This window comes from Callorhinchus milii, unplaced genomic scaffold (assembly GCF_018977255.1).
Source record: "Callorhinchus milii isolate IMCB2004 unplaced genomic scaffold, IMCB_Cmil_1.0 Scaffold2, whole genome shotgun sequence".
NCBI classification, from domain to species: domain Eukaryota; kingdom Metazoa; phylum Chordata; class Chondrichthyes; order Chimaeriformes; family Callorhinchidae; genus Callorhinchus; species Callorhinchus milii.
Window position 1 is genome coordinate 49,777,161 of NW_024704743.1, and position 14,579 is coordinate 49,791,739.

The 14,579-nt window shown below is 39.9% G+C and overlaps 1 protein-coding gene across 3 annotated transcripts in view; it reads right to left on the reverse strand.

Annotated features, from left to right (window-relative positions):
• Positions 1 to 14,579, reverse strand: part of LOC103183192 (adenylate cyclase type 2) — a 147,102-nt gene that overhangs the window by 23,677 nt on the left and 108,846 nt on the right. For all 3 annotated transcript variants that reach the window (XM_042332070.1, XM_007900530.2, XM_007900529.2), the window contains exons 11-16: positions 14,201 to 14,244; positions 13,327 to 13,407; positions 10,875 to 10,944; positions 8,541 to 8,638; positions 6,404 to 6,488; positions 4,981 to 5,118 (exon numbers count right to left, since the gene is read on the reverse strand). In XM_042332070.1, coding sequence (XP_042188004.1) covers positions 4,981 to 5,118; positions 6,404 to 6,488; positions 8,541 to 8,638; positions 10,875 to 10,944; positions 13,327 to 13,407; positions 14,201 to 14,244 — 516 coding nt within the window. The remainder of the gene's footprint in view (positions 1 to 4,980; positions 5,119 to 6,403; positions 6,489 to 8,540; positions 8,639 to 10,874; positions 10,945 to 13,326; positions 13,408 to 14,200; positions 14,245 to 14,579) is intronic.

A 14,579-nucleotide genomic window follows, 5' to 3' on the forward strand; every position in this document is an offset into this window, starting at 1 on the left:
TTCCCCTCCCTGCCCCACTCGGCCTCCAGCCCCCTCGGATCCCACCCTCAGATCAGCTGCCCATCCAGTACTGTGAGATGATTTCAGATGGCCTCCTGGGTGAAAGGCTATATAAATATAAATGTATTTTTTTGCATTGTACTCATAGATTCTGGTTGGATCCATCTGAACAACTTGGCAAATGAATATCAGAACCAATCCTCGATGGAGGTCTAGGTTAGTCCAATTCCTGAGCCAGGTGTGTCCACTGTACTTCGAGTACTGTTGTTGACAGACAAGCTAGCCTAGCTGGTGGGTCAAACTGGTCACTGGGAACAGTTCACTGGGAGAAATTTGGCAAATCGTTGTATTCAGCCTTAACTTCCATGTTGGTTTAATATCATTCTTAAGTGAAACCTACAGAAAAAATGGCTTCAAAATTATGGTTGTATTTAAGAATATGCCAGATTTCGGGCTATCTAAGACTAAATGGTACATGAATTTCTCCCCAAACAAGATTTAACCCCAACCTCTTTGCTACACCAACGGTGACATTTCTATTTTCATGCTTTTGAATGAGATTGCCTCAGTATTTCGATTGGTATCGAGACTCCATCCTCAGTCAGGGACAGAGTGAAATCCAGGTTGCTGAGGTAATAGTAACCCTTGTATTTGATATGATAATATTCGTTTTGTAGAGCAGCTTATTACATCGTTGAAGCATCTCAACGCACCTCACAGGATTTTGCTGAGAAGTGTAGTGACTTTGCATGTGAAGGCAAATATAGCAGCCAATTTAAACGCAGTAGTGTCCCACAAACAGTCATGAATGATTATTGCATTATTGAGATTCCCCCAATTGAATTATTCACTAACTTATAAATAGCTTTTACTTTGCTAATTAAATGCTCTAATTTTGAAAGTTGAGCTCATTGAGGTGATCGGTAAGAAATAAATCCATTTGGACATACAAGGGAAGAGTCAATGCTCTAAAATCCAGGAAACTGCCTTTAATTCTCTTTATTGTATCCTGTACTTTCAAGGACATCATTCATTTTTACTTTCAATAATAAAATCCGTTCAATTTCAATGTGAGTTTTCTGCAATACAGTGTTTGCAGTGTGACAAACTTGCTTTCACCAGTTTTGAAAGCATCGGTGATTTAATTCTTGTCTCTCTAAGTCATTTTCTTTATCAAAGTAGCTGATCACTCCCTTTGTGATCAACAAATCACTGTAGCCAACAACAAGACAGACACAAAGGGAGCAAAGCTTTATGCATGTCTAGGACATGTCTGTGATATACTAAACTTTACTGCACATGGAGCATTAATCAAAGAGTTTGATCTCTGGTTTGATCCTTATGGGTACTGATGGCTAAACTGTGCATTGCTCCGGTACTTATTAAGTGTTAAGGGAACGAGCTATACAAGAATCGAATAGGCAAACTAGGGCACTTCAATATTGGAAAATAGATATCTCTGAAGGGACCATACAAAGATATTTAAGATTTTAAATTGAGCAAGCAAACTCAGATAATTGCTTTAGGATACACTGAGACAGCAGAATAAGAGGTCAAAGGGTTGCAAAACAACAACAACAACAAGATTCCATTTATTGAGCGCCTTTCACGTCGGGAGGACGTCCCAAGGCGCTGTACAGTTGGGTCAGGACCCGAGCAGTGGGGGAAATGGTCAGGGTGAGGGGAGGGAAGGGAGGGAGCGAGGAGGGGGTAGAGAGTTGAGAGGGGAGCTGAAGGCACGGTCAAAGAGAAAGGTCTTGAGACCGGCCTTGAAGGAGGAAAGGGAGGAAGCAAGGCAAAGGCATTGGGGGATAGAGTTCCAGAGCCTCGGGGCTGAGAGGCTAAAGGCCCGGCCACCGATGGTAGGGCGGTTGGGGCGGGGGATGTGGAGCAGACCGGAGCCAGAGGAACGGAGGGTACGGGCAGGTAGGTAGGGGGATAGTAGGTCGGAGAGGTAGGAGGGAGCAAGGCCATGAATGGCCTTGTAGGTGAGGGTGAGGATCTTGAATTCGATCCTCTGGGGGATGGGGAGCCAGTGGAGGCGAGCGAGGGTGGGAGTGATGTGGTCCCGAAGTCTGGTGCGGGACAGTACACGAGCTGCAGAGTTCTGAATGACCTGCAGCTTGTGGAGGGAGGTGCCGGGAAGGCCGGCGAGGAGAGAGTTCCCATAGTCCAGCCTTGAGGTGATAAAGGCGTGGACCAGAGTTTCAACAGCGTGAGGGGTGAGGTAGTGCCGTAGTCTGGCGACATTCTGGAGGTGATGGAAGGCGGTGCCAGTTGTGGGGCGGATATGAGGGGGAAAGGACAGTCACTATCAGGACACTCAGGGTTTTTTATATATGCAGAGGGCAATTAACAACTGTAAGAGGTTACCAGGAATGGTGGAATGGAAGGATGTTGGACTCATTCAAAACACCATGAGGCTGTGGTGGGAGGATTCTGTGGTGGGTATTCTGGTAAACTGAGATGAGATGAAATGGGCCTCTTTCATCTGAACTACTTGTGCTCACGATCAATCTTGTGAACCTTTTGTGGTTCTCCTAACTTGACAAGTGTACAAATAGACTCACAGAACTTTAGGTCCAAATGGTTGCTTGTCAGATTACCCACTAAGTGAATAAGAATTGAAAATCTAACCCATTTTCCAACTGCACCCATTGTACCATTCAAAAATACATATTAAATCCACACATTGTTTTGAGGGGCAACATTTAGAAAACTATAGCAAAGAATTAACCAGCACAAACAATTTACTGATATTTGACTGTGAATTTCTAATAAATCACTTGACATGAAATATCTTACTTTGCACAGTTTGTACTTTCACAAGAGAGGTTGGTCTGAAGAAAGCCTTTTTACCTTATTTAATCTCATCCTTTCAGAATACCGATTGTACTTTTTACCCCCTACAGCATCAAGCTTTTTTACAATCGTAGAAACACAGAAGGAAGCTAACTGCTGATACTTTATGTGTCAAATGATCTTTGCATTTAGTAAATTATCACTCAGCTACCGATTATAAGAGGGTTGCAAAATGACACATTCAGTGTAGTAAAATCATTGTCAGTGAAAAATGATCAACTAGTTCAAACCCGTCTCTGACTATTAATTTGGAAGTAAGTCCTTCCCCTTCTGACTCTAGCACAATGGTTTGGTTTGATGTCAGTTTTCAAAAAAAATTGCCACTCTCTTGGATTCCCATTTAACAGCAGGGGGCTCAATTCATTTTCTTCAGCTTGGAGTCAGTGTCTGAGCACTGCTTTAAAGGAGTCCAGCTGAGTTAAGCTAGAGCTATTCGTAGCTGTAGTGAAACGTTATTCTCTGCGATCTGAAACAGGAACTGGAGCACTGAAATGTTCAGGCTCAACCATTAAGCTAAAACTAAAGGGAGGAGAGGAGAATATCCTGTAAATCCAGAACATACAATCTATATATATATATATATAAAGGTTTTCTTGTTCAGGAGGACATCCCAAATACTTGACACTGCTGGCTGGGCCCAAACTACAGGTGGGATACATTCATGTATACTTGGAATAAGAGGGATCTCAGCACAAATCCCGCTCAATAATCTACACCCCTCCATTTCAACCCATCTCTCCTTACAACTATTTTCTGCTTTGTTCTTATTAGCTAGTTATTGCCTCTGAAAACTACACGAGAATTCCTTCAGAACATTTCCTGGCGTAAAAATAATTATAGTTTGTTTTTCTTGAATAAAAGGTTAAACACTCCCACATTTAACATTTTATATTTTCTTGAAATTTCACAATAATAACTGTTCAATAAAGGGATAGGATGGATGCCACAGCACCCTAGAATACACTGCAATATTGGCACAGCGTGATGAGTTACGATATGGGTTTGGGCAAACCATTTGGCTCACACCGAGCTCCCAATTCTAGCTCCACCATGTCAATGGGAATGGTTTCCTCCTGGAAACGAGAAACTGGAGTGCAAGATCCTGTGTCATTCTTCCACAACCAGCTAGTGACAGGCTTAACATTGATATTAGTGAACCCGTGAGAACATTTCAGGTGGTCACACTTTCAACAACAACAACAACAAAATTACATTTATAGAGCGCCTTTCACATCAGGAGGACGTCCCAAAGCGCTGAACAGTCAGGTGTCAGTGTCCGAGCATGGGAGAGGGTTCGTGCAGGGGTGAGGGAAGGCAGAGAGGTGGGAGGGCGAGCAAAGGCACAATCGAAGAGAAGGATCTTGAGACCGGCCTTGAGGGATGCAAGGGAGGAAGTGAGGCGAAGGGACCATGGGATGGAGTTCCAGAGTGTGGGGGCAGAGAGGCGGTTCGGGTGGGAGACATGGAGCAGACTGGAGCCCGCTGAACAGAGGGAGCGGGCAGGTTGGTAGGGAGTCAGTAGGTCAGAGAGGTAGGAGGGGGCAAGGCCATGGATGGCCTTGAAAGTGAAGATGAGGATCTTAAACTCGATCCTCTGGGGGATGGGGAGCCAGTGGAGTCGGGCGAGGGTGGGAGTGAGGGAGTGATGGGGTCAAATGGGAATTAGAGTAGGCTGCAATATGACTTAAAAGGAGTGAAAACAAATACAGTAGATTGAATAACGCTAAAAGAGGAGAGCTATAGAAGTCTGGGTTCCAGCTTTTCAGCCCTTAGACTATTTTCTTAGAATTTCACATAATGTAGATACTGTCTTGATTTAGGGACTGTTTTTCTGTAGTTCTAAAAAAACAAGATAAACGGCTTCAAAATTAAGACTGACTTTAAGAATTTCACACAAGATCACAAGATTGATTTGGATGAAAAAGGCCCTTCAGCCCATCTCATTTTATCCTTCCAGAATACCTGCCCTCCTGTCCTCCCATTACAGCAGCCAGTTGCTTACTTACTGAATTCCACATGATCTGCTGAAATTTTATGTTACTAGATTTAAGATTAAAATCAGGTAAAATTCTCAGACCCTGAACTCTGTTTGATTCAGTTACACACTAATGTACTCACCATATTAAACATTGCCATGACCAATATTACTGTGGTAGCAGTCACCGTGAGTGTGAGGCGGGGCACAGGCCTGTTGGCAATTATTTCAGATGATTTCAAAATCCAAAGCAAGGATGCTGAGGTCTTCTTGCTGCATTGCTGTATATGTAAGAAACAAACAATGCCGTTACACTGTCGGTTTATTTTAATCACAGTTAAGTCCCTACAGCCTTAATTAAAAAATGCTCTTGATGTTTCTGGGTTGAAATATTGCTGGTAAACATGGAGAAGCAGCGAGCTAGTGTTATTCAAGGAATCATTAATTATCTCCCCAGCTTTAAATACTATTGTTATGATAACTTTAAGAAGCCCTGAACAGCTTTGCCACTCTAATTAAAAATGACTCAAATGTATTATCCCCTTTCAAAAGTAACTGATGCCTTTTACCACTTAAACAGTGAGGAGAGAACATCATTCCAGTTCCGGTAATTACAAATACTGTATTTTTTAGTGTTTTAATACTAACTTGTTACCTTAAAGTTGACTAAAACAGTATAAGAAAGACTAAGCTTGTATAAAAGATATAACACTTAAAATAACTGTATTTAATTTTTCTTTCTGTGTCCCTTTGGTTTCACTGTTCAATGATTTTTAGGTAGAAACTTGTTTCTCAGTGGCTGCCACTTTCAACGTATCTAAAGCAACTGAAATTATTTTTTTAGATATAGTTATTCCATACACAGTAATTATTTCAGCAACTTCAGTGGACCTTCATTAACCACAGCAAAATTATAAAAATTATTATTTTTTGTCTACGTTCATAAATTTGAGCTAAAAATCCTAATGTTAGGTTTAACATGTACTTGGGAAGAAATTCCAGCAGGGTCTAATTTAAATTATTTCTGTTGTATTTCAGAGCGACCAGAATTTGGCAAATTCTTAAATACGGTCTTAATTTTGTAAGAACTACAGAAAACAGACTTCAAAGTTAAGACTGAATTCAAACATTTGTCAAATTAAGGACTCTCTGAAATGTGACATAAAGAGAGTAAATCCAGACCCAGGTGAATTTCTCTCTAGTTGTCTAAAAATTTGACATTGTGGAAAATTTTGGAAAACAGATTCAATTCAGTCTCTCCACAGTTCTATGTAGGCACTATGAAAAATCAGCTTTCAACTTGAGACTGAAATTAAAACCGTTTTCTCAAATTCCATGCAATTTTGCATTTTAAGACAAAACAGTCCTAAGTCCAAAACATAGAGCATATCAGGCTTCAGTCTGCACAGTCGGTTGTTTCACCATAAGCTCATATTTATACATCAAAAAGATTGTCACCTAAGTGATCAATCAGATGGATGACATACCTGTCTGTCTGATATATTATTTTACAAAAAACAGGTTTATTCTCAGCATATCTCCTCAATGAAAGATACGAATACTCACCAAAAGCTGTCCGGCAAAACAGATAAAGAGGATAAAGGCCAATGTGAAGAAGGCAACTCCAAATGAAATCCCAAAGATTGATGTTCTACAACAAATCCACACATTTTCATTTTAGACAAATGGCTGGTGTTTGATTCCTCGTACAAGTAAAGGAACAGCATACTACGAATGCAATCATGTTGCGGTGGCAGACTTTGCCTAAACACTGCAGCAGGCACCCTGATTGTCTCCCCACTTCCCGCACCCCAATCTGTGCTGAGTTCTTGTTCTTAGATACTCTGATCAGGGGAAAGTTCTGAGCTGAGAAAAAGGGGAGGCAGTGGGAGATTTGATCTTCGCGACTCTCAACTATTGCCCATCTCAGAGACGCATTGGTGAAGGTCTAGAAGGAGATTATCCTTGTACCTTCCAGGCCTCAATCCGAGTGTGGAGTGGAACAACAAGGCAACAAAATATAAAAGTATGAAATGACCATCACATGTATTTTATATGTCATAAATATATAAATCACAGTTTCTGCTGACTCCATTAACTTTATTAAAATAGTGATCATTTAACAGGGAGATATGTTGGGTGAAAGGTGTTGATTAGCTGCCCCTCTCTCCAAACTGTTGATAATGTATCAGTGTTCAGCCCTGCACAGCTGCTCAATACAGGAGACCGCAATACACTATAAACCACGTTGACTGCAATACACTGATTTAAAAAAAAACTCATAAAGCACAAAAATCAGGCACAAGCCCTGAGATCAAATCATAGGATGTCCCCATGAAGCAGGGGAAATGAAACACAAACATCCATTGCAGGAAATGTGAAACAAAAACTGAAATGCAGGAACCCACAAGAAGACCATCAATGTCCAAAGAGGAAGAAGACATTTCGAGAACAAAGCAGTCCTGATGATGGGCTGAGTTCAAATTATCAACCCATCTTCCTCTTCTGCAGACTGAGTGACTTGCTGAGAATCTTAAGCAATTCTGTTTTTTGTTTTCTTATACAGGAACCTCCTAGACTGCAGGAAAGGGAAGGCACAGCCCTTTAAATATGCAATTGTTAAAGGAGCATTGTTATTGCAATTAATCTGAAAAAAAAACACTGACGTGAAATGTTCTTTTTAACAGTGTTGGAGTTAAAAGGCATGAGGAAGCAGATCTTGCCTTCCCATTCTGGCAATCTATCAGAGTCTTGTTACTTTCAATTCACATCATGCAGTGTGGAGTCTTTCATCCTCTCCTCCCCGTTCCTATATAAGGAGAGGCTGCATTTCAAAGGGACCCTCATAGCTGCATTACACATCCTACTCACTCTATTAAACAAAATGAAAATTTTACAGGGGAGTTCCAGGGGAAGGTAAATCAAGTAGATTGTAATATACTGATTTGATAAAGTCAAAGCACAGAAATTATACACAACAAAAACAACATATTACATTTGTATAGCATCTTTCACATTGGGTGGATGTCCAAAGGCACTGGACAATCAGGGATTTGGACCCTAGCTGGGGGTTGGGATCGGGAAGGGTGGAGGACAGGAAGTGTGGGTAACCAAAGGCCCGGTCAAAGAGGAGGGTTTTGAGATGTGCCTTGAAGAAGGCAAGGGAGGGAGCAAGACAAAGGGACTGGGATGGAGTTCCAGAAGTTGGGAGCAGAGAGGCTGAAGGCCTGATCACCGATGCTGGGGTGTGCTGGGCGGGGGATGTGGAGTAGGCCAGAACCTGCTGAGTGGAGGGAGTGGACAGGTTAATATGGAGTTAGCAGGCTACAGAGGTAGGAGGAGGCAAGGTGGTGGAGGGCTTTGAAGGCGAAGACAAGGATTTTGAACTCTATCTTCTGGGAGATTGGGAGCCAGTGGAGTTGGGCAATGATGGGGATGATAGGGTCACGGAGCCTGGTGTGGGAGAGGACATGAGCTGCAGAGTTCTGAATGATCTGCAGCTTGAGGGCGGAAGAGTTGGAAAGATCAATAAGCAGGGAGTTGGCGGAGTCAAGCCCAAATGTAATGAACATAACATATTTATTCAAACATAGGTTGCATTCTGTGTTTACAAACATACTAGCCATTGCATAGAAAAATATCCTAAAATGGGTTTCAAGAACACGATTATATTTATAGGAGTGAAATGTGGACAGATACTTACTTTGGCAACACCAGAATCTGGACAATGAAGATGCAGAAGAATATGAGGCAAGCACAGGTGACATAATACTTGAAGGCAGGAAGTGTAGTTCCTCTGTACTGCAAGAATTGATAATAAATATGAGTCAACTAATGGTCTAATGTAGAAAACCAAACTGCATAACATCAAGGTGAAAAATGTTTCAGAACAGATTCAGTAAAACATACGAATTGCATTCTTCACCACAATTACAGAATGCTACAGCACAGGAGGAGGCCAGCTCTTTAAAAGAGTATCCAATTAGTCCCACTTCCCCACTCTTTCCCCATAGCCTTGCAATTTTTTTCTTTTCAAGTATATATACAATTCCCTTTTGAAAGTTATTACTGAATCTTTTTCTGTCATCATTCCAGAGCCTAACAATTCGCTGCCTAAAAAGACCTGTAGCTTAGTGGTAGAGCACTCGCCTCGCAAGCGAGAGGACCTGGGTTCGATTCCAGTGCTGGACGAACTGTTGGGTAAGGTTTCTTACTCCACACGCCTCTGTTTACCTTGCAGTAAGTAAGAACCTTGTTGTTAGTTAATCACTTTTCCAGGAATAATAACCCCTTCAAATTTTTTTTGCTGCGTTTTGCCTACAAAATACACAGTCAATTAACTTTAGTGTATATTCTGTGAAGCGCTTTGAGATATCTCAAAGACGTGATAAGGCACTACATCAAATACAAGGATTATTATTACTATAAAATACGCGAACACTATTTCAGTGAGCGAATAGTGAACCTGTGGAATAGGCTCCAAGGGAGACGGTTGAAGCAGGAAGTGTTGATTCTTTCAAACACAGATTAGATAATTTTATTTTAGGAAATAACATTATGGGCTATAGTACATGGGTAGTTTGGGACATATGTGCATGCGACCGCCAGGAAGGTGGAAGGTGAACTGGTTGGACCTTGGTCTTTTTTTTATTATTATTATTATTATTATTATTATTATTATCTAGCATTTCTTATGTTCTTATAAAAAACTTTCTTCTCATCTCCCTTCTGCTTCTTTGGTCAATTATCTTAAATCTGGTTACCCAACCTACCGTCAGTGGAAACAGTTTTACAATAAAAAATTACTTGCATTTATATAGCGCCCTTCTTGCGAGGTAGCGTCCCGGAGCGCTTATTACTGTATTATATTATGTTCTGTATTACTGTAAGTTCACATTTTTCTATTTTTAGTCTTTACATCAATCACTTTCAACTCTCCACAAATGAAATTCTGGAGTAAAACATGTTATAAGATAATAATAATAATAATCTTTGCATTTGATATAGCGCTTTTCATGTCTTCTGGACATCTCAAAGGGCTTCACAGCATATACTGTAAAGTGAATTGACAGTATATTTGTGGATGAAACACAGCCGCCAATTGCGCACAGCAGTGTCCCACTACACAGGCATGGATTGAAAATGACCAATTTATTATTGTTTTGTTTTTGGAGGGATTATTATTAGGCGTGTTGAGTAAGGAAACTTGCCCAAGGTTTCGCCCTGCCTGGAATTGAACCCAGGTATCTCGCTTGCAAGGCGAGTGCTCTAACCACTGAGCTACAGGACTCCACATAAAATGGGGTTGCTGTTTCTCTCTGTGCTGTTTCACTCTGTGCTGTTTCACTCTGTGCTGTTCTGTGCTGTTTCACTGTGTGAACATGGCACTTGCTTATTTGGATGTGGACATGGTCTTTGTTATAGTGGCACAATTTGTCAAACGCACCAACACTCTGATCAAAAACATATTGATTGACAAAATGTACCAGTAGAGTGAAACCTTCTTAAATTCAAAGGATGAAAGATTTCTCTTCCCACTAATGTGATGACTTTGATGATGTACATTGATAACACGATTTTCCAGTCATTACACTTAATAACAAAACATAGTTTCATTCCCAGAACCTCACCATAAGTAGTCTTTTAAAAATAAGTTAACCAGAACAAAGATTAAAACAAAACTATATTATGTTATGTGTTTTTCTATTAATAAGGAACTTACACATACTTTTGTTCAGAGTTAGTGATCTTATGGGAGGGAGGGAGGGAGGGTACAGGCAATAGGAATTTATGAATTTGACAGTGAGGCAAATCTGTATAGCATTCACTTCAGTTGTTACTTTATGAATCTTAGTATAAGAACATAAGAAATGCTAGACGAAAAAAGACCAAGGTCCATCTAGTTCACCTTCCACATTCCTGGTGGTCGCATGCATATATATATGTCCCAAACTACCCACATACTATATGAATCCATATTCTAAAAATACTGAAGGTCAAAGCTTTTCAATAGTTCTACGATAAGAAAGAAGCTTACCTCTTTCTCTAATTCCTGATTATGAAAAAAGAGGGAAATTCTTTGAATATCATCAGATTTCAGCCATTGTCTGAAAGATAAATACATTTTTTTGTAAATTGTTCATTTTTCAGTTTCAAACTATTATAAAATTGTGGCTTGCTCACAAAAATACACACCGAAACTGATTTAAAATACAGCACCTCAGTGTGCTGAAACACATCCTATATCAAACCACACTGTTGTTAATGACACATCCTGTATCAAACCACACTCTTAGACACTACCAGTGTAAGAATGCTATATTAATGCAATTCAAACTGTTGTTGTACATACCCGATCTAAATACAGTACCTCGATATGCTAAACCACATACCTGATTTAAAATACAGCACATCAGTGTGATACACCACATCATGTATACCTGATCTAAAACACAGTAATGTGTTGTGCTTAGCTACTTGCTATATCAATGATCCACATAACACAAAGTATAATTAATAGACAGAACCATGCAAATTTACAGCATGGAAGTTATTATTTGGCCAATTGTGTATGTGATTGCTCACTGAAAGAGATCTGTTTAGTCTCATGCTTTCATAGTCTTGCCTTGTCTATTAACCACATCTTATATATATGATCCTCAGAATACCTCACTCTGCTAAAGCACATTCTACATACCTGGTTTAAATATAGCACTACAGTGTCTTAATTCTTTTCTGAACTAACCTACGATAGAGAATGCATGGCATGGGTAAGCTTAACTGAAAAATAATGATCCAAGATTAAAAGATACCTAAATGAGCAAGTTGTTTATGTACAACCCACTAAATGTAGACAATTGACTTTGAAATTATATCCCCCCTTCTCTCTGTAATGTGTTTGGTATCTTTAATTGAAGTTTTTTGTGGTAAATAGCTACAATACAATTTACTTTCATGTAATGCCTTTCATGTCTCAAAGTGCTTGACACTGCTGGCTGGGCAACCGAGCTGGGGGTGGAAGCCGAAGGGATGGGGAATGGAAAATGATGAAAAATGGGATCTAAGAAGTACATTTTGAGATGGGCCTTGAACAAGGGAAGGGAGATATGATCTATTTAGAGATTTCATCTAAATGGCTATTTCAGTGAGTAGTACAAAGTTCGGGCCCCGACACCTGACTGTTCAACGCTTTGGGATGTCCTCCCGACGTGAAAAGTGCTCTTTAAATGTAATTTTGTTGTTGTTGTTCTGAAATACAAATTTTTGTGAAACGAAATCTCTAGCAGCCTATGATACTGTTGAATAGTTTGGAAAACTGTAGAGCAAGCCACATCATCAGGCACTCTGGGGACTTCCCCAGTGCCTTGGGATGTTGTCCCGACGTGAAAACGCTATACAAATGTAATTTTGTTGTTATTGTCTGATTCTGTCTAGATTGAATTCTTGAATGAATGATTAAATGATAAGTGGTACACGTGGTTCCTTTTATTTGTAGGTGATAAAAAACATAGAAGTTTTTAGCACACAGAGAGGCTCAGCTGCTGAGATAATTCCAGAAGGTGGAATTCACACTACATTCATTAACACCTCAGCAGCATACTGCATTTACTTGTTTTACAAACCAAAGAGGAATTAATGGATATGGCTAATTGCACACCTATGGTCATTCAGCCCATTGTATCTGCACCACTGCTATCTTTTCTTTAAGTCATTTTTTATATTTATCCCACTTTCCAGCTTTTCCCCAAACACCATTTTTTTAAAAACTTCTTAGGTGGTTATCCAGTTCCTGTTTAAGCAATTACGTTGTTCGATATTCAATGGCCAGTTGGAGCAATGAACTGGAAACCCTTACAACACTCCTGAGGAAAGAAAAACCTTCCAACCTCAAAACACATTGGTTGTCTCATATTTCCTTCATGTTGTATCATGCTCTCTCTCCCCATCCTTAAAATCTGCCTTAAGACCTTTCTTGTGTGTCAACCTGGCTCGCTTTTGTCTCTGAGTCAGAAGGTTGGGGGGTCAAGCCCCACACTGGGATTGAACTCACATGTTTTATGGTGACACACCAAAGCAATACTGGGGTGTGCTGCATTGTCTGGGTTGCCAATCTTCCGTTGAGACATTAAAACTGAGGTCCCGTCTGCCTGTTTGGCTGGACATTAACGATCTTATGGTATTATTCGAAATGAGAAGAGAATTTCACCCAGTGTCCTGGGCAACAACCCCCAAATAGGATTGATCATTCATGTCATGGCTATTTGTGGAACATTGTTGTGTACAAAAGTTGCTTCTACTTTTTCTCACAAATACACATTCTCTCCACTTCACAGTAAACCCTGTGAAGCGCTTGTTATGTCCTCCTAATGTGACAGGCTCTATACCAAATGCAAATATTATTAAAGATTAATATTTATTATTATTAAATTATTGGTTCCCCTAATATCTCCGCTGAATGTTAATGAGGTACTCTTTTCGAACAGACTTACTTTTGTGAATTAATTCCATCAATGGCTCGAATCATTCTTTCATTTAATTCCTCTTCAAATCTCCTTTTTTGTGACTTTGTTCTGCAACAGTAAAAGTGACCATCTGTTAATGCACAAACGCACACAGTAGGAAGAGCATTGTGCCAGGCGAAAGAGGATTGTTGTCTTACCACATTACCCAGTGGGACCTTTAGGAAAGAGCATAATCCCCCAGAATCGCATCACTGGTTGACTAGCTGCCTGCTCACCATATCTATCATTTCATCTCTCGCCAGAAATACATCCAGTTGCCTCAAAAACAATTATCCTGCTCGCATTTTTTCTAGTAACTTATTCCACAAGTCTTTCAAAAAAGTTCTAGATAATATTTTGTCTTATTTTTAACTTCCTAGTTTTCATCTTGAATCTCCTTGTATTCAAACCTTTTGACTCAGTGAATGGTTTGTTGGGATCAACCTTGTCGATTCCCTTCAGAATTTTGAAAACGTCAATTGGGAAGTTACCCCCTTTCCAAATAAAACAAACCCAACTTCCAAATCTTTTCCCATACCCGAAATCAGTTCAAAAAAATATAGGATATGCATTACTGAAATGAGAGATCTGTTTGTTATGTCTTTAAAACACAAAATCTCTTTGTGAAAAAATTGTTATTTTACCCAGTAATATCTCTCCATAAATATGGTGACCAGAATGGCACATGGTACCTCAGGTAAATCCTCCTGTGTTGTTGCTTGCTGACATGCACTTCATACATGCACACTTCAACTACTACAAATACTGTACACTATAAGAGCTGGCATAGGCTTTATTTTCAAACTAATGGGGACAATATTAGAAGATAAGTGCGAAGGATAATGATTGATACTGTACTAACCTTTCTGTGCGTCGATGGAAATGGTACTGAACCATGGGCACATCCTGCAAAAGTGGAACATTACTTGATCATTGTCCAGGTAAGAAACAGTAAGAAAACAACCTGTTTCATGGTGCTTGATGCACATAATTAAACAAGCTCATTTTATGTAACAATCATAATCCTTGCATTTGATATAGTGCCTTATCACGTCTTCGAGACGTCTCAAAGCACTGCACAGAATGTACTGTAAAGTGAATTGATTGTAATTTTATGGCTTCTTTAAGCATTCCCCTTGTTCTGTTTCTCAGCCTTGGTTGTATGTCTTCACTCAGCATCTATTAAGATCTAGAACATTGTGTTTCTCTTTGTTTGTTTAGTTTGTTGTTGGTTTATTCAT